This window comes from Hylobates moloch, unplaced genomic scaffold (genome assembly GCF_009828535.3).
Source record: "Hylobates moloch isolate HMO894 unplaced genomic scaffold, HMol_V3 SCAFFOLD_12, whole genome shotgun sequence".
In the NCBI taxonomy this organism is placed as follows: Eukaryota; Metazoa; Chordata; class Mammalia; order Primates; family Hylobatidae; genus Hylobates; species Hylobates moloch.
In genome coordinates this window covers 8,992,210-9,014,401 of record NW_026652287.1, presented here as the reverse complement: position 1 = coordinate 9,014,401, position 22,192 = coordinate 8,992,210, and the positions used below count along the sequence as shown (strand labels likewise).

Below are 22,192 nucleotides of genomic sequence, written 5' to 3'. Positions count from 1 at the left end.
ATTTCACTGTCTGGTCTCGAACTCCTGAGCTCAGGCAATCTGCCCGCCTCGGCATCCGAAAGTGCTAGGGTTATAGGATTACAGGCGTGAGCCACCGTGTCTAGCGTTTTTTTTTTTTTTTTTTTTTTTTGAGACTTGAGTCTCACTCTGTTGCCCAGGCTGGAATGCAGTGGTGCGATCTAGGATCACTGCAGCCTCCACTTCTCAGGTTCAAGCGATGCTCGTAGCTCAGCCTCTGGAGTAGCTGCAGGCACCTGTCACCACACCTGGCTAATTTTTTGTATTTTTAGTAGAGACGGGGTTTCACCACGTTGGCCAGGCTGGTCTCAAACTCCTGACCTTAGATGATCCGCCTGCCTCGGCCTCCCAAAGTGCTGGGATTACAGGCACGAGCCACCGCGCCTAGCCCAGATAATTTTTTTCTTTTTCTTTTTTTGAGATTGAGTCTCACTCTGTCACCCAGGCTGGAGTGCAGTAGCGCAGCCTCCACCTCCCTGGTTCAAGCGATTCTTCTGCCTCAGGCTCCCGAGTAGCTGGGACTACAGGCATGCGCCACCACGCCCGGCTAATTTCTGTATTTTTAGTAGAGACGGGGTTTCACCATATTGGCCAGGCTGGTCTTGAACTCCTGACCTTGCGATCTGCCCGCCTTGGCCTCCCAAAGTGCTGGGATTACAGGCGTGAGCCACCGTGCCTGGCCGGTAATTTCTTTATGGCCACTTTTTTCACAGAAAGGTGGAGAAAGAGTAATATTTTTAGGTTTTATGGCTGACTTTGGAGAAAAGGGATTCCCGTTTCTATGCTCCGTCATGGGCAAGAGGGATTCTTGAGTTTCTATGGCTAGCCTCAGAGAATCAGAGATCAGAGAGGGGGCAGAAGGTCAGAGAGAAACTTGCTTCTGAGGCTGCCTCTGGGGCCTTCATTTTGGAGTTTCGTTTTCAGAGCCTCAACAGGAGCAAGCCATGTACATAGGTGGAGGAGATAGGCCCTCATAGAGGGCACACAATGAGTGGTCAATAAAAGTTTGCTGAGTGAAGGCCGGGTGCGGTGGCTCATGCCTGTAATCCCAGCACTTTGGGAGGCCGAGGCGGGCGGATCACGAGGTCAGGAGATCGAGACCATCCTGGTTAACACGGTGAAACCCCATCTCTACTAAAAATACAAAAAATTAGCCGGGCGTGGTGGCGGGCGCCTATAGTCTCAGCTACTCGGGAGGCTGAGGCAGGAGAATGGCGTGAACCCGGGAGGCGGAGCTTGCAGTGAGCCGAGATCGCACCCAGCCTCCGGCCTGGGCAACAGAGCGAGACTCCGTCTCAAAAAAAGAAAAAAAAAAAGCTTGCTGAGTGAAGGTATGTGGACATGAATGGCCCAGGCCAACAGTGAACAGAGGAATGGGACAGTGTTCTTAGTTAGGACTCTTGACCCTAACTTCCGGGAAAGTAAACCAACATTCGGGACGTACCGGCCATCGGACCCCCGCCATCAGCGGCTGACTGTTTTGCAGGGCTGCTAACCCGGGTCCCCGACACGTTTCTTTGCCCACGGCAGCCAGCCCCGCTGTCCTTCGGCCTGGACGCGGTCCTGTGCTGCCACCTGCCTCCGAGGTGCAGAAGTGGGAGGGCCGGGCCAGACTCCTCCCGCCAAAACCCCTGCCCGGTGCGGAGAGGCGCCCGGAGCCCAGGGGGCTGTGCGGGGCGGGCATAACTCCTCAGGCCTGCCCCGCCGCCTGCCTCCACCGTCCTGCGGGCGCCTTTCCTCCCTCCCGCAGCGTGGGAGGCTTCGCCGCGCTCCGGAACTCTACTGCTCCGGCGAAGTTCCCGGCCGGCCGCCGGAGCTGCCGGAAGCGGAAGTGCTCGTTGGGGGTGCACAGGGCGCGTTCGAGCAGCGGCTACCGAGGCGGCGAAGGAGCGCGCCATGGAGCATGTGACGGAGGGCTCCTGGGAGTCGCTGCCAGTGCCGCTGCACCCGCAGGTGCTGGGCGCGCTGCGGGAGTTGGGCTTCCCGTACATGACGCCGGTGCAGGTATCGTTCCCTGGGGGGGAGTGAGGCTGGGAGAGGGGCAGGCACCCGCTGCATCGGACCCACGGGAGGTGATCGGACAGATCTGAGCCCTGGGGCGCTCATCCCTCCAGCTGGGGTTCTTGCCTCGTCTCCAGGCTGCCCAGACTGGCGGGATGCGGAGCTGCTTGGCCAGCGAGCCGGCAGAGGGGCCGCGACCCACCCCGCCCTCGGGTGCTGGGGTCTCAAGCCTGGTTCTCATCCTGGCCCTGCTCGCTGTAGTTGCGAGACCTCGGGCAAATGGCTTAACCTCTCCGTGCTTCATTTTCCTTCTCTGTGAAATGACGAAAAAATAACACCCTCCTTATGGGGTTGCTGTGGGGACTAAATAAACCAGTCGGCACACTATAGGAGCTCAGTAAGGGTTACCGTTGTTATGCATCTCTTCAAGAATATTTCTTGAGGACCTGCTATGTGTCAGGAACTCTTCTAGGCTCTAGAGAGTTTGCAGTATTGGCATCTGCTCATAGCCTTACTTTCAAGTGCAAGAGCTAGAGAAAGGATAATTTCAGCTGCTGGTAAGTGTTATGAAAGAACTAAGACGGCTGTGATAGTGTCGCGCGAGGACTGGAAAGGAGGTGAGACGGTGTTAAGGAAGGCCTCTCTGAGGAGGTGCATTGAGCTGAGATGAGACCTCAGTGATTGAGGAGGAGCTGGCTCTGCGGTGACTAGGGGGAGATTATTCCAGTGGAGAGAAATACCAGTGCACATAAATGCCCTGGGGCAGGCTGCAGATGGTTTGAGCAGCAGAAAGGAGGCCTTTGTGGCTGAACATCAAGAGTAATGTAAGAGATGGATTGTGCAGGGTCTTGTAGGCGCTTGGATTTCATTCTAAATGTAGTGGGAAGCCATCTTATCTGGGAAGATGTTTAGGAAGGGAAGGGCTGTGATTTCTCTGTAGAGTGGCCTTTCCAGGCATAAGAGATGAAGCAGGCAGGTCGCTTAGGAGGCCATTTTCAGGTAAGAAATGATGGTGACTTGGAGTAGGGTGGAACCAGTGGATATTGAAGTCACATTTGGGATAGCTTTAAGGTTGCTAAGGGACTGGAAGTGGAGGTTAGGAAAGAAGACTCTACAAGGACCTGAGGTTTTTATTCTTTCTTTTTTTTTTTAGATGGAGTCTTGCTCTGTTGCCCAGGCTGGAGTGCAGTGGCACGATCTTGGCTCACTGCAACCTCCGCCTCCCGGGTTAAAGCAGTTCTCTGCCTGAACCTTCCAAGTAGCTGAGATTACAGGTGCCTGCCACCACGCCCGGCTAATTTTATGTATTTTTAGTAGATACGGGGTTTCACCATCTTGGCCAGGTTGGTCTTGAACTCCTGACCTCGTGATCCACCCGCCTCGGCCTCCCAAAGTGCTGGGATTACAGGCTGAGCCACCGCACCCGTCCGATTTTTATTAGGAGCTGAGTGAATGGTGTTACCATTTCCTGAGAATGACTGGAGTGTGTATCAGGGTTCAGAGGGAAAGTCAAGAGTTCTTTTTTTGTTTTTTTGTTTGTTTGTTTGTTTTTAACTTTTCTGAGACAGAATCTTGCTCTGTTGCCCAGGTTGGAGTGCAATGACACGATCTCGGCTCACTGCAACTTCTGCCTCCCGGGTTCAAGCGATTCTCCCATCTCAGCCTTCCGAGTAGCTGGGGTTACAGGCATGCACCACCACACCCACATAATTAAAAAAATTTTCTTTGTAGAGACAGAGTCTCCCTGTGTTGCCTGGCTGGTCTGGAACTCCTGGCCTTAAGGGATCTACCCACCTGGGCCTCCCAAAGTGCTGTGATTATAGATGTGAGCCACCACGCCTGGCCCACCCTGGGTTTTGACAACCAAAAGTGTCTCCTTCCGTTGCCAAATGTTCCCTCAGGGGTTGAGCAGGGGGATAGAGATCACTGTGTAGAGGCAGTTGGAATAATATTACACCTGCTGTGATTTAAGTGAGCTCAGGCCCTGGGGACCAGGGCTGAATCCTGGAGGGAGCAGCCTCGAGGCCAAGGCCTGAATCTAATTGAGGTTTAGCTTTTTTGATTGCTAAAACCAGGTTTCTTGTAAAGTCTGGCGACCTGTACAGTGCTTAAAATGAGAGGGTTTATTTGAATCATGATTCTGTGATACTAGAGCTGGAAGGGACCCTAAAACCCAATGTCTTCAACCCCTTCCTGGTTCAGAAGGAAAGTAGGAGCGACAGGGCTAGAATTCAGGACTCCCACCTCCCAGCTCAGCTCACTGTCCCCACACGCCGTCCATGTAGACACAGTTGCCACGTTTGATTCAACTTCTCTATGGTGACTTGGTTACTCAGAGCCCCTTTTGTGGTGGGACCTACTGTGACCTTAGCCGCCCATTATGTTCCTAGGGCTTCTGGTCTCACCTGTGAATTGATGGCATCCTTTAACCCGTGCTTTGCAATCTCTCCCTTTAGTCCGCAACCATCCCTCTGTTCGTGCGAAACAAAGATGTCGCTGCAGAAGCGGTGAGTGCCTCGGGTATGTGCAGCCTGTCCTCGTGTTCTCCCTCAAATGAACTCTGAGGAAGAAAGGGAAACCAAAACTCTCTGTTTGCAGGTCACAGGTAGTGGCAAAACACTCGCTTTTGTCATCCCCATCCTGGAAATTCTTCTGAGAAGAGAAGAGAAGTTAAAAAAGAGTCAGGTGAGGACAACAAAAGTGATTTATTTTCACCTAGTCATCAGAGAGTTCATATTGGATTAAGAAGCTGGCCACAAATGTGAAAAAATAGGCCAGAAGCCGTGGCTTACGCCTGTAATCCCAGCACTTTGGGAGGCTGAGTCTGGAGGATCACTGGAGTCCAGCAGTTTGAGACCAGCCTGGGCAACGCAGTGAGACTTCATCTCTACAAATAATGAATGAATGAATGAAACTTGAAAAAAAAGACAATTAATCCTCATTATTTGTGGATTCTGTATTTGTGAATTTGCCTGCTCGTTAAAATTTAGAACACCCCAGTGGATCCTTGGTGCTTCTGTGGTCATGGGCGTGAGCAGAGCTGCCTTTTGTTTTACTGCTCAGGTGTAAACAGTGTCCTTTTCGTCATCTATTTAGTGCCATGTTTTTTACCTTTTTTTTTTTTTTCTTTTTTCCCTGAGACAGGGTTTTGCTCTGTCACCCAGGCTGGAGTGCAGTGGTGTGATCTCATCTCACTGCAACCTCCACCTCCCAGGCTTAAGCTGTCCTCCTGCCTCAGCCTTCCAAGTAGCTGGGACTACAGGTGTGGACCATCATGTCTGGGTCATTTTTTGTATTTTTTGAGGAGATGGGGTTTTGACATGTTACCCAGGCTGATCTCAAACTCTTGGGCTCAAGGGATCCTTCCGCCTCGGCCTCCCAAAGTGCTGGGATTACAGGTGTGAACTACTGCGCCCGGCCATTTTGCACATTTTTGTGCTTTATGGTGGTGATTTTCGTTTTTGAAATGGCCCCGTGATGTAATGCAGTCTAGTGTTCCTGGGTGCAAGAAGGTTATGACATGCAGAGAAAATCTCCACGCTAGAGAAGCACAAGCTCAAGCATGAGTTAATGTGCTGTTGGCCACGAGTTCAATGGGAATGAATCAATAGTATTTATTAAATAGAGTCTTTTAAGCACAAACAGACATAAAATAGGGTTATGTATTGATTGGTTGACAAAAATGTCATGCCCAGAGACTGGCAGGAACCTAACCCTGTGTTTCCCCTGTGAGCAGTGGTTCAGCATTCACTAATTCACTGTTCTTAGTGACTTGAAAGAGCATAACTGCAGTGTATGATGACGAGTAACCAGAATTCAAAGTAGCTGATAATGTGCTCAGAGATGCTGCTGAGAAAGTCTGGGAACTACTGTTTCTCTGGAACTTTCCTTTGTGTGGTGGAGGGCGGAGGGCCTATGAGTTCCTCTCTGGGAGTCCCTTGCGCTGCTGACTGTGTCCCTTCCTTCCACGTGGGTAGGTTGGGGCCATAATCATCACCCCCACTCGAGAGCTGGCCATTCAAATAGACGAGGTCCTGTCGCATTTCACGAAGCACTTCCCTGAGTTCAGGTGAATTGGATGCAGTGTCCCTGTTAGCCATGGGCTGTTGTTTTGTCCAACTTAATCAAAGGCTGTTTTCTTCTTGTAGTCAGATTCTTTGGATCGGAGGCAGGAATCCTGGAGAAGATGTTGAGAGGTTTAAGCAACAAGGGTAAGTTTGCTCGTGTCTGCTCGTTTCTTTGCTCGCTTTTGGCATTGAACCTAAGAATCGATGTGTGATCTCAGCCTAACTGTGGGTCCCCCTTTCAGCAGCCTCCTCCCCCTACAAAAAGGTGTTTTCTCCAGGCCAGCTTCCCATTGCGCTTTGCTGGCTCCTTCCCATAAGGCCCTGATGAGCACTTCACAAACTCAGGTTCTTACAGAGGTCAAGAGAACGATGTGAAGATAAATGAGTGGTCAGGATAGATGAGTGCGGGGCTGGGGAATGGTGAGGAACTGGCCAGTAGCTGCCTTGAATACTCAGCTCCAGCTGGTAGTTGCCTGGGGGGACTCGGCTCAGTAGTGCCAGGCTTTGAGTTTTTTAAAAAGAAGATGGAATTCCAGATTTGTGTGTGTAATCTCCTGATTTTTAACTGTTGGCATGTAATCCACATTTGAAAAACACATCTTGTAGGTGAGCCAGTCTGAGGGAGCCACATCTGGCCCTGAGTCTGCCAGTCTGTGATCTTTACATAGGATTCTCTTAATTCTGTCAACATTTCCATCTTACATGTGAGTTACCTGGGGCCTACCATGGTTGAGTAACTTGCGTAGGTCAGAGGTTGGTAAGCTTTTTTTGTAAAGGAGCAGATGGTAAATGTTTTCGGCTTTGTGAACCATATGGTCTCCATCTCAGTTACTCAACTGCTGTTGTAGTGTGAAGGCAGCGATAGACAACACGTGAATAAATGGGCGTGGTTTTCTGCCAATAAAATACTTGGCAAGGACAGGCAGCAGCCCAGGTTTGGTCCAGGAGCTGGAGTTTGCCAATCTTGTCTGGGTCATAGCCCAGAGCCCAGATCCCGTCTCGCTGCAGCCCTCACTCTTTCTACCCTGCAGCACTCTTCCACTCTCATGCTCTTCGTTCTCTTCACTAGGGCTTAAATGACTTTGGGGGGATATAAAACTTGGTATTTTGGTAATCATCAACCACATTCCCAAGATCCAGAGAGTTTGGTAAATGTTAACTTTCTTTCCAAAGTGGGAACATCATTGTGGCCACTCCAGGCCGCTTGGAGGACATGTTCCGGAGGAAGGCGGAAGGCTTGGATCTGGCCAGCTGTGTGCGATCCCTGGATGTCCTGGTGTTGGATGAGGCAGACAGACTTCTGGACATGGGGTTTGAGGCAAGGTACTGGACTTTGGACTTCACTGGCTTGAGTGGGCAGATGATACTAATACAAAAGGAGAGCAAAATGGAGTTTACTGCTTTATGATTAGGTATTTTTATTTTTTATTTTCATTTTTATTTATTTTTTATTTATTTGTTTTTTAGAGACAGGGTCTTGTGCTGTCACTCAGGCTGGAGTGCAGTGGCGTGATTATGTTCACTGCAGCCTCAACCTCTCGGGCTCAGGTGACCCTCCTGCATCAGCCTCCCGAGTAGCTGGGATTACAGGCACACACCACCATGCCTGGATGTTTTTTTTATTTTTTGCAGGTGAGGTTTTGCCACGTTGCCCAGTCTGTTCTCAAACTCCTGGGCTTAAGTGATCCTCCTACCTAGGGTTCCCAAAGTGCTAGGATTACAGGCGCCAGCCACCATGCCTGGCCTAAGTATTTTTATTAACCACATTTTAATTTCAAATCATTAAGTAGTTTGAGCTTTCAAATTCTACCACGTGATTTTTATTCCAGTTCTATCTTTGATCTTAAAATGCACTTTCCTTCAAGTATTTTTTTTTTGAGACAGGGTCTCACTCTGACATCCAGGCTAGAATGCAGTGGCATGATTTCGGGTCATTGCGACCTTTACTTCCTGGGCTTAAGTGATCCTCCCATCTCAGCCTCCTGAGTATCTGGGACTACAGGCGCATGCCATCATGCTTTTTTTTTTTTTTAATTTTTGGCAGAGACAAGATTCCATTATGTTGCCCAGGTTGGTCTCAAAATCCTGAGCTCAAGAGATCTTCCCATCCTAGCCTCCCAAAGTGCTGTGATTACAAGCATGAGCCATCACACCTGGCAGTTTTGTTGTTTTTTAATAAACAGATTTATGGGATATAATTCACATATCATTATAATTGTATAATTGTATGCTAAAATTTGAGGAACCTTGGAAAAATGAAAGTATAAAGAAGAAACAAAGAATCACCCATAATCTCACTCCCAGTGTATGTGCTATAAATATTTTGATGGCTTCACTTTCAGTCTTTTTGAATACCTGTTTAGTATCATGAAGCACTGTGTGTTGATTCTGCTGGCAAGTGAGCGGTTAAGTGTGAGCCCTCTTTTTATCAGCATCAACACCATCCTGGAGTTTTTGCCAAAGCAGAGGAGAACAGGCCTTTTCTCTGCCACTCAGACGCAGGAAGTGGAGAACCTGGTGAGAGCGGGCCTCCGGAACCCTGTCCGGGTCTCAGTGAAGGAGAAGGGCGTGGCAGCCAGCAGTGCCCAGAAGACCCCCTCTCGCCTGGAAAACTACTACATGGTAAGCGCCTGGGCTTGCTTCTTACTCAGCGATAATGACCAGTGCTCATTTTATGGAAATTGTACTGGTAGAATAAATATGTGAGACCCTGTAGCACATATGAAATGCATTTGGGGACAGCTAGGGCAAATGGTCTGAGTGGTCCTACTCATTGAATGAATAAGTAAGTTAAATTGGACATAACTATATTTTAAGCACAGTCTCTAAGGACAGTGTCTCTGAACCTCCTACCCTCAAGTGACCAAATGTTTCTATTTTACATGCTTGGGGTGTGCTGGGTGCAGGCATGACTAACCTCTGTAGTTCCTGGGCCCGTCAGAACAGCCTGTGTCACAGAGAAGGGCATAGTTAGATGTGCAGGTGGAACATAGAAAATCAAATGACAGACTCACTCCTAAGGAGACTTTGTGGGGTGGAAATGTTCTGCTCTGTAAATGTTGTGTATTTTTGACCTGCATCAAATATGCTGAATTTCTTTTTCTTTTTCTTTTTCTTTTTTTTGTTGAGACGGAGTCTTGCTCTGTTGCCCAGGCTGGAGTGCAGTGGCGATCTCAGCTCACTGCAAGCTCCGCCTCCTGGGTTCACGCCATTCTCCTGCCTCAGCCTCCTGAGTAGCTGGGATTACAGGCGCCTGCCACCATGCCCGGCTAGTTTTTATTAGCCCTGTTAGCCAGGATGGTCTCGATCTTCTGACCTGGTGATCCACTCACCCCAGCCTCCCAAAGTGCTGAGATTACAGGCGTGAGCCACCACACCCGGCCATTTTTTTTTGTTGTTTGTTTTGTTTTGTTTGTTTTGAGATGGAGTCTCGCCCTGTCACCCAGGCTGGAGTGCAATGGCACGATCTCGGCTCACTACAACCTCTGCCTCCCGGGTTCAAGCAATTCTCCTGCCTCAGCCTCCCGAGTAGCTGGGATTACAGGCATGTGCCACCATGCCCGGCTAATTTTTTGTATCTTTAGTAGAGGTGGGGGTTTCACCACATTGGCCAGGCTGGTCTTGAACTCCTGACCTCATGATCCTCCTGCCTCAGCCTCCCAAAGTGCTGGGATTACAGGCATGAGCCATTGTGCCTGGCCCAAATATGCTGAATTTCTAGTAGTAAATACTGGCTGCTGGCTTCTGTAGTTTCTTCACAAAGTAGTAGATGGGCTTTTGGCAACTTGATTGTTTAGTAATGAGGCCACTCCTCACCCCTGTTCTGTTCTGTCCCATTGCTGGGATGGGCCACGAGGCACAAGTGTAGACAGCACAGGCTGCAGGGGAGGCAGCACCATCAGGGCAAGGAGGAACCCACAGGCCAGTGCCACTGCTGACAGTACATTGGCCCACTAGCCTGGGGCTGGGGCTTTTCTTTCTTTTTTGCAATAAGCTTTCTCAGGTTAAATTTTTCCTTAGGCCTGGAGGGGTTCCCTAGCTCCTGAACATGTCTGCTGTTCAAAATGAAGGAGGCTGGTCTCGAAACCAGAGTTCCTATTGCTGTAGACTGTGAGGTTGTCGAGGCTGCTCTCTGGTTTGTGTCAATTTATAGGCAGATTAAAGGTAGAATGAGTTTGCAAATGAGAAACTGCACCTAGTGTAACTGAAGAATGTTGTCAAAATCAGACAGGCTCATCAGAAGTGGGAGTTGTAGTTGCCATTGATGTTTCTGACTGAGGCCGGGCTGGGTGAGGGAGGAGGCTAGCTCTTCCCAAGCAGAGGGAAGGACTCTGCATAGGGTAGTGTGGAGAGCATGGGCGCTAGAGCAGGACTGCCTGGTGCATATCTTGGCTTTGGCCCCTACCAAATTTAACCGATGAACTTAGAGGTCCTTACTTGTCAAATGGGGGCCACAGTAGTATACAGCTTCGTAGGCTTGCTGGAGGATTAATTAATCCATGCAAAAATGTTCATGATAGTGCTTAGTACACAATAAGTATGGGTTGAGCATTCCTAACTTGAAATTCCGAAATCCAAAATCCTCCAAAATCTGAAGCCTTTTGAGTGCCAACATGATGCTGAAAGGAAATACTCGGAGCATTCAGGATTTCAGATTTCTAGATTAGGGATGCTCAGCTGGTAAGTATAGTGCAGCTATTCCAAAATCTGAAAAAATTCAAAAGCCAAAAAACACTTAGGGTAGGGATACTTGTACTAAAGTTAGCTTTGGACACACTGTGGCTACTGTTGCATTCTGTTATTATGCATTTAGAGATGGCTGAGTACATGAGAAAAAATTCCAAACTGGGGATTTGGTTTTGGTAAAAATAGGATGAATGCATTCAGGTGAATTTAATGTCTCTAACTTGGGAGTTTGAATGGAGGACTTGATTGCATTATGAAGAAAAGCAGTGGGGTCTGTGTGCATGGAGGCTTTTTAAATAATTATGTACATTGCTTTCTGGAAATCATTATTCACCTTAGAGCAGTGACTTCTGAACTTGGCATCAGAATTTCCTGGGGGAACTCTTAAATAATATGGATTCTTAGGTTCAATCTCAGAGCTACTGAATCAGAATCTGTATGTCGTACCCAAGAGTCTGCATTAAAAAAATCTATCCTTTGGCTGGGCGAGGTGGCTCACGCCTGTAATCCCAGCACTTTAGAGTTGAGGTGGGAGGGTAGCCGGATGCCAGGCCAGGAGTTCGAGACCAGTCTGGGCAACATATTGAGAGTCTGTCTCTTAAAAACAAAAAAAAGAAAAAAAAAGGTAAATAAAAATCTACCCTGGAGATGGTGTAACGGCTGGCATGTATATTGGGATTGGGAGTTGGGATCTGTTGCCTGTTGCATGACTGTTTCTCTGAGCTATATGATTTTGTGACATACAAATTAACTTTTACAGGCAGCAGCACACGTTGATATTTATTCTGAGCTAGGTAGACCAGTTAACATTCCGACTAAAGTCTGTCCTACCCATGAGGGAAATGACATTCCTTAAAATTTAATGCTGAAACTGAAAATAGCCACGGGGATTATTATTGCCAAATATGTTTTTTATTAGTTTCCCTTTTTATTTTGCAGGTATGCAAGGCAGATGAGAAATTTAATCAGCTGGTCCATTTTCTTCGCAATCATAAGCAGGAGAAACATCTGGTCTTCTTCAGGTAGTCCTCTGGTCTCTGTGGTAGGGGCGTCAGGGATTCAGCCAGAATGTGCAGGTGCATGCGGCCTTTGGGTTTTGGATTCCACCTAGCATGGTTCTCTCCGGAATGCTTTTGGCTGCAAGTAACTGAAAACCCAACGTTCGTGGTCCGAACAAGGTTGGCTTTATTTTTCTCCTGTAAAAAGGAGTCCAAAGGCAGGCAGTTTCTCACATGGGTTTCATGTGTCAGTCATGTCAAGGTCAATGTTGATGTGATTGGTCTTCTCTTCCTATGTGTCACTTCATGGATTCTGGATGACCACTATTACACCCTGTCATGTCTGCACGGAAGAAAGATAAGGGGGGAAAGGCAGAGGGGGCTTATGGCAATGTTAGCTATATCCATGCCTTTTATTGAGGAAAGCAAAGAGCTTCCTCAGAAACCCCTCTGCCCTGGTTGACTTCAGCTGTGAATTCATCTTAGGGGCCAAAAGTGGGTCATGTGGTGGCCTCTCATTTCAAGAGCAGCAGAGAAAATGAGTGCGCAGCTTTTCTGCCTCTGTAGTAGTGGCCAGCGAAGCAAGAAGTGGTTGGGAATAGTGTTTATCAGCCACCCATGGAGTTCGCCACAGTGGGGTTTTGTCCTGTGGTCAGAAGGCAGCGTAGGGACAGATGCATATGTTCTTTGGACTGGTTGGTTCTTTTCCCCTTTTCTCCAGAGATAAATGTGTTGATCTTTAGTAGTACATAAAAAATAATTTTATATTTATTTATATATTTATTTATATTGATTATTTCTTTTCTGTCTGTTATCCTACAAATAAAATGCAATATTGACCATGACCCACAGTAAGAAGTACAATTTGGTACACACCCAAACAAGACAATAAAACAAAGGTTTTCATGAAACTGCACCCTGCTAGGTGGGATGTTTTCTATTCTGTCCTACTCCAGCTGTTAATTTTTAAAAAATGTTGGTCGAGACCCACTAAATTGATTTCAGAACCCACCAGATCTGTGGGTTGTGAGGCTTAGTGTGTGAAACACCACTTCATTACATACTATGTGACTCAAGGTGGAAAAGAGCGACCAGTCTGGTAGCAGTCACAGCATAGGCGGAGGAACTGAAGTAGACAAGAGTTAGCCCAAACTGGAATGCAGTAGTCTGGTATAGTGGGAGGAGCATTAGACCTGGGTTCTGGTTCTGCCACTTACTCTGTGTCTCTGGTAAGTTTCAATTCCCTCATCTGCAAAAGGATGGGAAATCACTTGGGAATGCTTCTAGTTAAGGAAAAGGGTCCAGGGTGAACTTTATTAGAAGGGTGCTGGGTAAGGAGCTCACAGATTCAGAGAATGTTGAGTGTCCAGCTCCCAGGGAAGGAGGCTCCCTGGCAGGAGTTCCTGGGCCATCTGTTTAGGGCGTATCTTTATTGGGATGACTGCCAACCCCCTTTTTGTCCTTGGATGACTCAGCTCCATGTCCCAAATATCTGGGAGAAGGGATCTGATTGGCCTAGCTTGGGTTATTTGCTGAGGCCTTGGGAATCCTGCTAATTGGAGAAGAAGCAGTTCCCTAAAGGAAAAGCAGGAATGTTTTTAAATCTTGTAACACTATTTGTGGCTAAGATGTCATTGCTTTTGTTCTGAATGACTGTTTCACTTTAATTCCTTTCTCGGGGTCAGGGAGATTTCCCATTAGAACATCTTTAGACAGTAGGATACCTCCTTGGGGGTTTTAACTCATGTTTAAGGGATTTTGTCAAAAGATTGGCCTTTCATTGGCTGAGAGGATTACAGATTGAGAACTCAGTTGTGGATGATTTCCACTGCCATTCTCCTTGTCATTCCCCTAGGGAGGGCTCGTAGTTAGGTTGTGTCTACTGCAGTTATTGCTCACTGTTCCCCTCTCCCAGTTGTAGAAGGACCAAGGTGGCCAATGACTCTAAGCCCTCTGTCCCTCCTGCAGCACCTGTGCCTGTGTGGAATACTATGGGAAGGCTCTGGAGGCGCTGGTGAAGGGCGTGAAGATTATGTGCATTCATGGAAAGATGAAATATAAACGCAATAAGATCTTCATGGAGTTCCGCAAATTGCAAAGGTGGGTGGGCTTCATTGGAGGTAGAAGCTCTCCTGCCACACTGCTCTTTCAGGTCCCCAAACGCCCCAATCTCCAGTAGCCTGTACTGTCCGCATGTGTTGTTTTTCCTGCCTGGAACCCTCTTCCCTCTCTAATCTGGTTATCACATCTCTGTAAACGCCCAGAGCCTCCACTGCCTTGTTCTAATTGCTTTGCCTTTTGCTATGTCATTTCCCTAGTTACTGAACTTCTGTGCTAGACAGCAGGCTCTGTGACACAGGAGTCCTGTGTATTGTCTTCACTCCCAGATTGCCCTGTGCCTGGTCCAGGGAAGGGTTGTGGTGACTGTCAAGCAGCAAGGAGCAAATCCATTTGTCCTGTCTGGGTAGAAACTGTGTGTGGCTTAAGGCCGGGCACAGTGGCTCACGCCTGTAATCCTAGCACTTTGGGAGGCCGAGGCGGGTGGATCGTGAGGTCAGGAGATCAAAACCATCCTGGCTAACATGGTGAAACCCTGTCTCTACTAAAAACAAAAAATAGTCGGACATGGTGGTGGGCGCCTGTAGTCCCAGCTACTCCGGAGGCTGAGGCAGGAGAATGGTGTGAACCCGGGAGGCGGAGCTTGCAGTGAGCCGAGATTGCGCCACTGCACTCCAGCCTGGGCAACAGAGCGAGACTCCATCTCAAAAAAAAAAAAAAAAAAAAAAACCAACTGTCTGTGGCTTATCAGGCTTGTGACTACACCGCAGGGAACTTGTGTCTACCAATGACCATAAGTTGTATCTGTTTGTGCTGACAAATAATAGTTTTCTGTTTTTCTTTTTTTTTTAATATTAAACCTTTAAGTGAAAATTTATTGAACACTATTACAAATGTGGCAAACTGACATAGCTGGTTTACTGCACAAACTTTAATGTCAAAGGGATTAGATCAGAGCCCCAGTCTCACTTATTGGACCTGTAACGTTGTGCAGGACACCTATCTGGGCCGCAGTTCCTGCACCTCGAGAAAATAGAAGTAACTGCTTCATTTTAAAGAGCTTTTAAATGAAAGAAATGAGAAAACTATAAACCAACATCGAAGCCTGAATTATTGCTTAGTATTTAAAGTCTAGTACAATTGCAATGTTTTTAATAAAAAAAACTCATTTATAGGTGAATTTTTACAGTGTATCTAGAAGCAGCATTTAACATTAAAAACTTAATATTTGAAAGAGTACACAACCAGGCAGGGTGCGGTGGCTCACGCCTGTAATCCCAACACTTTGGGAGGCCAAGATGGGAAGATCACTTGAGGCCAGGAGTTCGAGACCAGCCTGGTCAACACAGTGAGACCCCAGCTATTTTTTTTGAGACAGAGTTTCACTCATCGCCCAGGCTGGATGCAATGGCATGATCTTGGCTCAATGCAACCTCCGCCTCCCGGGTTCAAATGATTCTCCTGTCGCAGCCTCATTAACTAGCTGGAATTACAGATGCCCGCCACTACGCCTAGCTAATTTGTTTGTATTTTTAGTACAGATGGGGTTTTACCACGTTGGCCAGGCTGGTCTTGAACTCCTGACCTCAGGTGATCCACCCACTTCACCCTCCCAAAGTGCTGGGATTACAGGTGTGAGCCACCATGCCCGGCCAACGCCATCTATTAAAAAAAGAAAGAAAAAGAGTACACAACCACAAAGCACTGGGCCAGATGCATTGTTCCCATGCTTGCAAGGATTTACCATCGAAATATTAGGTTGGTGCAAAAGTTAAATTTCCAGACTGCGAATTTTAAATCACTGTAACTACGCTAAAACATATTCTATTAATCAAAACAGGAACCGTTACAATCAACGCATTTTTGCCAATGAGAAATGTTTATTTATTCCTGTAGCATAAAAATCCGTGCTTCAGGATTTGACGAACTCTTGGAAAGCATTTTCTGCATCCTGCTGAAGTGTTTTCCCTGCCAAAAGTTGTCAAGATGCTAGAAGAAGTGGTAATCAGTTGGCGAAAGGTCAGGTGAATATGGTGGATGAGGCAAAACTTCGTAGCTCAATTCCTTCAACTTTTGAAGCATTGGTTGTGCGACATGCAGTCAGGCGTTGTCGTGGAGAAGAATTGGGCCCTTTCTGTTGACCAATGCCGGCTGCAGGCATTGCAGTTTTCGGTGCATCTTATCAATTTGCTGAGCATACTTCTCAGAAGTAATGGTTTTGCCAGGATTCAGAAAACTGTAGTGGATCAGATCGGCAGCAGACCACCAAACAGTGACCATGACCTTTTTTTGGTGCAAGTTTGGCTTTGGGAACTGCTTTGGAGCTGCTTCTTGGTCCAACCACTGAGCTGGTTGTTGTATAAAATCCACTTTTCATTACATGTCACAATCCGATTGAGAAATGGTTTGTTGTTGTGTAGGATAAAAGAAGACTACACCTCAAAACGGTAGTTTTGATTTCCGCTCAGCTCATGAGGCACCCACTTACCAAGCTTTTTCACCTTTCCAATTTGCTTCAAATGCTGAACGACCCTAATGACCGTAGAATAGTCAACGCTGAGTTCTTCTGTAATTTTTCATACAGTTCAATGATTGCTCTCAATTGGTCGTTGTCAACTTCCCATGGCCCGTATCACGTTCCTTATCTTCAAGACTCTCTTCTTTGCAAAACTTCTTAAGCCACCACTGCACTGTATGTTTGTGAGCAGTTCCTGGGCCAAATGTGTTACTGATGTTTTGAGTTGTCTTTGCTGCTTTATGACCCATTTTGAACTCGAATAAGAAAACCGCTCCAATTTGCTTTTTATCTAACATCATTAGACAAAAAGCATATTCCAATATAACCCCCACTTCCGACCTACAGACGCTCTGCTGAGCGGCTGGGCGAATCCGTCGCGCCAGTCAGGGCCCGGCTTCTTCCATCAACAGACACTTTATGAGCCTTCCAGAAGCCCTGGCTAAGCGAGAAGCCAGGGTGAAGGCCGCCACTGCGAGGACGGTTCCCACCCAGCTGCGAGAAGCTCGCGGTTCCCCGAGGGGCGGGCCTGCGTCCGGATAACCGTGCGCGACATCCACAAGTTTTTAGGATGACCAGCTCTTCAGCCTCTAGGCCCCGACGCGGGCGGCATTTAAGCCCCATATCCGCCCGCCCGGCCGCGGCCGACGGCAGCTACGTAGCCGCCGCCGCCGCCACCGCCCCAGTTTTCTGTTTTTCTTAATCATTGAACATCTGGCTATATTAAAAGTCCTCTTTTGGACAAAGTGATATACCTGACTTCTAGGCCTCAGTTATGGAGTGAATTGTCCCTTGTTTTTCAGATGGCTACAAAGGATTAGACCCATACGGTTTTGGTTTTCAAATGGCAATGTTGTAATTTTTAAAATCCCTTTGCTGTCTCTCACCTCCCTCCAATTTTTATTGGAATTTATGAAGTCCTAGAGATTTGTAGAAAGAAGAAAAAATCAAAATATTACCTTAAGCATTTGCTTCTGTGAGAAGCGCCAGCACCTGTGTGTCACTGTCATCCAGATCAGTAGGCTGTTTGATGGTGATGAAGATGGTGGCCTCCTTACTCAGAATGCTGTTTTCTCATTTTCTAGTGGGATTTTAGTGTGCACTGATGTGATGGCCCGGGGAATTGATATTCCTGAAGTCAACTGGGTTTTGCAGTATGACCCTCCCAGCAATGCAAGGTATGGTACGAGGCTGCCACTCACTCTCTGTTGATAAATTTAGCCTAATAAGGAATCCTGAAGAAGATAAACAGATAATGATGTTCACTGAAACATTTTATTGCAAGCCTCCAGCGTGCTTGGGTCTGCAGTGACCCCGTGCATTCCTACAGTGCTTGCCAGAACAGTTTTGAAATGGTTTGAGGCCTTGCCCTGCTCCATGTAGAGCAAGGTTATAGAAATTTGAGACAATGAGAGAAAACAAACAACAACAACAAAACATTATTTGAGGCTGGGCACAGTGGCTCGCGCCTGTAATTCCAGTACTTTGGGAGGCCTAGGCAAGTGAATCGTTTGAGCCCAGGAATTCACCAGCTTGGGCAACAGGACAAAACCCCGTCTGTACAAAAAAATATATACAGATTAGCCAGGCGTGTGTGCCTGTAGTCCCAGCTACTTGAGAGGTTGAGGCAGGAGAATCGCTTGAGTGCAGGAGGCAGAGGTGGCAATGGATTGTGCCACTTCACTCCAGCCTGGGCAACAGTGTGAGACTCTGTCTCAAAACAAAAACCCATTGTTTTAAGTAGCAAAAATAGGCAAATGGATGAATAACCCATTCATGGTGAAATAGTGATACTGTATTGGCAGCAATTAAAAGTACTTTCAAATATTATCAGTTCTTGCAGAAACACAATAGAATGTCTAAATGAAAAAAAGCAATACATAACACCACATATGAAAATTACAATTACTTTCTCCAAAGTCAGCATATATTCCTAATACATGCTTCCACGCATAGGAAAATGCCTATAAACCCCCAAGTGTTGATGATTACTCCTGAGATTATTGGCCATTTTCATTTTATTCTTTGTATTTTTCATTGTTTCCCAGATTTTCCACTGGGGACTATGTCCCACCTGTATGATCAGAGAGAAAGATACAAGTTTTACTTAGAGTTCACATTAAATGTTCCTTACAGGATCTTATCTGTCTGCAGTGTTGGTTTAATTGCCAGTTCTATTTCTCACACTAGTAAGTGGCCGAGTCCACACTGAGCTGTGGAGGCTAGAGGCTCCCCATAGCATTTTAGCTGCAGCAGCCATGTGGCTGGAGCCTGAGCTCTGTTCAGCTGTCATCACCTGGGTACCCATTTCCATCCTGTGTTCTCACAGTGCCTTCGTGCATCGCTGCGGTCGCACAGCCCGCATTGGCCACGGGGGCAGCGCTCTGGTGTTCCTCCTGCCCATGGAAGAGTCATACATCAATTTCCTTGCAATTAACCAAAAAGTAAGCTGCCGTCCCTTTTCAGATAGAATGCCTAGTGACTGGGTAGCTGGAAAAGTTCTTCTCAGCATGTGGTCAGCAACTGAAATTACGAATTGCAAACTCACTGGGGCTGGGCTGGTGGTGGCAGTGGGGGGCCCTGGTGGGGTTTTTTTTTTTTTTTTTTTGAGATGGAGTTTCGCTCTTGTTGCCCAGGCTGGAGTGCAATGGTGCTATCTCGGTTCACCACAACCTCCGCCTCCCGGGTTCAATGGATTCTCCTGCCTCAGCCTCCCAAGTAGCTGGGATTACAGGCATGCGCCACCACCCCAGCTAATTTTGTATTTTTAGTAGAGACAGGGTTTCTCCATGTTGGTCAGGCTGGTCTTGAACTCCCGACCTCAGGTGATCCGCCCACCTCAGCCTCCCAAAGTGCTGGAATGACAGGTGTGAGCCACCGTGCCTGGCCACCCTGGTGGACTTTAAGGCTGTGGAGGCACCTCGGTCATGGAGTGACCAAGTCTCCTGTGTGGTAGCAGGCCCTGCTGGGACCCAGGCAAGGGTTACTTGTGAATAGAGACCCAGTGTTGCCATACTTTTGCTACCAGATTAGGATTGTCACGTGAAATCTAATTTTTAAATTTTCTTTTAAAAATTTAACATACTTTTCAGAGCATGTGAAATATTTGGGTTAGAGTTGGGCTTCAGACCTCAAAAGGTGAAAAGGAATTGTTTCGCTTTTGTTTTTCTTGGTTGTGATGGAGCCCTGGGGATGTGATGCCAGCAAGGGAAGGTGAGAATGTGGTGTGTGTGTGTGTGTGTAGTGCCCCCTGCAGGAGATGAAGCTCCAGAGAAACACAGCGGACCTTCTGCCAAAACTCAAGTCCATGGCCCTGGCCGACAGAGCTGTGTTTGAAAAGGGCATGAAAGCTTTTGTGTCGTATGTCCAGGCTTATGCAAAGCATGAATGCAACCTGATTTTCAGATTAAAGGGTAAGTTGAACTTCTTCATGTGATAATGTCTCCATCTTAACGATGTGGTGGTCTTACAAGTATGAGATTGCTTTGTCTCATAAAAGGAAGTGTTCCAGGTTTTGAGTAGACACAGAATAAACTGGCCCCTGGCTGCTGAGTATTCCTTTTAACTTTGTAAAAATGTAATTTTTTTTTTTTTTTGAGACGGATTCTCGCTTTGTCGCCCAGGCTGGAGTGCAGTGGCGTGATCTCCGCTCACTGCAAGCTCCGCCTCCCAGGTTCACGCCATTCTCCTGTCTCAGCCTCCCGAGTAGCTGGGACTATAGGCGCCCGCCACAAGGCCTAGCTAATTTTTTGTATTTTTTAGTAGAGATGGGGTTTCACCGTGGTCTCGACCTCCTGACCTCGTGATCCGCCCGCCTCGGCCTCACAAAGTGCTGGGATTACAAGGCGTGAGCCACTGCACCCAGCCTCAATGATTTTCATTCTAATTAAAATGAATGCATTAAACCCTTTGGTTAGAAAAAATTATATTGTAAGCCATTACTGATTGTTCTAATCCTGTTGAGTGCGCTAACTCTGATTTTCTGATTGAATCAGATCTTGATTTTGCCAGCCTTGCTCGAGGTTTTGCCCTGCTGAGGATGCCCAAGATGCCAGAATTGAGAGGAAAGCAGTTTCCAGATTTTGTGCCCATGGACGTTAATACCGACACGATTCCATTTAAAGATAAAATCAGAGAAAAGCAGAGGCAGAAACTCCTGGAGCAACAAAGAAGAGAGAAAACAGAAAATGAAGGGAGAAGAAAATTCATAAAAAATAAAGCTTGGTCGAAGCAGAAGGCCAAAAAAGAAAAGAAGAAAAAAATGAATGAGAAAAGGAAAAGGGAAGAGGTAAAGTTTAGTTTTACTTACATTAACTTAGAATCTTGAACAAATATTACTGTAGTAGTTCTTTAAATAGGAATTGTGTGGGGCCGTCAGATTTCTGTTATGTTGGCGACTAGGATGGGGAATTTGCTTTATTTGCAGAAGCCAATCTGAGAGTTTATAGTTCCTGAGTTAAAACTGCTGGTTGGCCGGGCGCGGTGGCTAACGCTTGTAATCCCAGCACTTTGGGAGGCCGAGGCGGGCGGATCACGAGGTCAGGAGATCAAGACCACGGTGAAACCCCGTCTCTACTAAAAATACAAAAAAAAATTAGCCGGGCGTGGTGGCGGGCACCTGTAGTCCCAGCTACTCGGAGAGGCTGAGGCAGGAGAATGGCGTGAACCCGGGAGGTGGAGCTTGCAGTGAGCCGAGATCGCGCCACTGCACTCCAGCCTGGGCGACAGAGCGAGACTCCGTCTCAAAAAAAAAAAAAAAAACACACAAAACAAAACTGCTGGTTTCACTAGAACACTATTGCTGAAAAATTTAGTTTATTGGTTTCTTCTGCACTTAGGGTTCTGATATTGAAGATGAGGACATGGAAGAACTTCTTAATGACACAAGACTCTTGAAAAAACTTAAGAAAGGCAAAATAACTGAAGAAGAATTTGAGAAGGGCTTGTTGACAACTGGCAAAAGAACAATCAAGACAGCAGATTTAGGGATCTCAAATTTGGAAGATGACTGATGATTCTAGCGCCACAGATGAACCCACAAGGACATAGCTGTTCCCTAACTTGGTGGATGGCTCCAGTTTGCTTTTAATGGAAATCACAACTTCAGGAGACATCTGAGAAGAATCATGTCTCTGAAAACTGTCCTTTCAGACGAGGGAGAAATGAAGGATTTCACACTTGGGAATATTTTACTAAAAACATTCCAGTCTTGGCCGGGTGCGGTGGCTTCTGCCTATAATCCCAGCACTTTGGGAGGCTGAGGCAGGAGGATCACTTGAGCCCAGGAGTTCAAGACCAGCCTGGGAACACAGCAAGACCCTCTCATTAAAAACAACAAAACAAAACAATTCCAGTCTTGAAGTAGTCTAACAGAAGAAAATGTAAAATTATTTGAGTGTAAATAATAGATGTCAGTATTTATCACGATGGGTCACATATATAGACATATGTACATATTATATATATATATAAGCTTTTTTCTGAGGCTATTTTATAGTTATTTTAAACATAAAGATACTGAAGTATTCTTGACTTCTGATTTTCAAAACCATTCCTCAGTATCTTCAGGCATCTGACCTCCTGAATGTCCTTGGCCCTGGGCTTCAGTTAGTTATCCTTTGATGCCCTGCAGAGGTGGCTAATGTGCTGGGGTTTTTCTGTGTTAAGAATAGTCCCAGTAATGTTTTATTGGTGAATAGCTGAAAAACATTAAGTCATATTCCGGGAAAGAGAATTACAGTTTTTATGCCTCCTGTTGAATAAATGGTGTCCTGATTGCCTGGGTCTTAAGTGTGTAAATGTAGCTGGACAGTGTTTTCCCCTAGATGGCCTGGTCAGCTTGCAGTATT

General features: G+C 46.8%; 1 protein-coding gene and 1 non-coding gene across 5 annotated transcripts; both read left to right on the top strand.

Moving 5' to 3' along the window:
- Positions 1–1,877: 1,877 nt before the first annotated feature.
- Positions 1,878–22,150, top strand: DDX55 (DEAD-box helicase 55). Of its 4 annotated transcripts, XM_032168364.2 has the most exons (14): positions 1,878–2,022; positions 4,476–4,526; positions 4,618–4,704; positions 5,997–6,088; positions 6,168–6,230; positions 7,260–7,409; positions 8,519–8,708; positions 11,712–11,794; positions 13,739–13,870; positions 17,429–17,521; positions 18,673–18,787; positions 19,588–19,756; positions 20,339–20,631; positions 21,182–22,150. In XM_032168364.2, the coding sequence occupies exons 1-14, from the start codon at positions 1,915–1,917 to the stop codon at positions 21,353–21,355; spliced, it is 1,800 nt and encodes a 599-aa protein (XP_032024255.1). In that variant the 5' UTR covers positions 1,878–1,914; the 3' UTR covers positions 21,356–22,150. The 4 variants fall into 4 exon arrangements, with proteins under 4 accessions (XP_032024255.1, XP_032024256.1, XP_058280893.1 ...); XM_032168365.2 differs by lacking the exon at positions 21,182–22,150 and having other exon boundaries at positions 20,355–20,482; XM_058424910.1 differs by lacking the exons at positions 18,673–18,787; positions 19,588–19,756 and having other exon boundaries at positions 20,355–20,631.
- On the top strand, positions 17,622–17,754 carry LOC116479788 (small nucleolar RNA SNORA9). Its single transcript, XR_004251094.1, has one exon. It is a non-coding gene; the product is annotated as a small nucleolar RNA SNORA9 (small nucleolar RNA).
- Positions 22,151–22,192: the final 42 nt, after the last annotated feature.

Excerpts from the sequence above, each read along its gene's own strand:
- DDX55 (XM_032168364.2), top strand. The coding sequence starts at position 1,915 with ATGGAGCATGTGACGGAGGGCTCCTGGGAGTCGCTGCCAGTGCCGCTG. Across the intron at positions 7,410-8,518 it reads GACATGGGGTTTGAGGCAAG|CATCAACACCATCCTGGAGT; the intron begins GTACTGGACTTT and ends TCTTTTTATCAG. Across the intron at positions 19,757-20,338 it reads CCTGATTTTCAGATTAAAGG|ATCTTGATTTTGCCAGCCTT; the intron begins GTAAGTTGAACT and ends TGATTGAATCAG.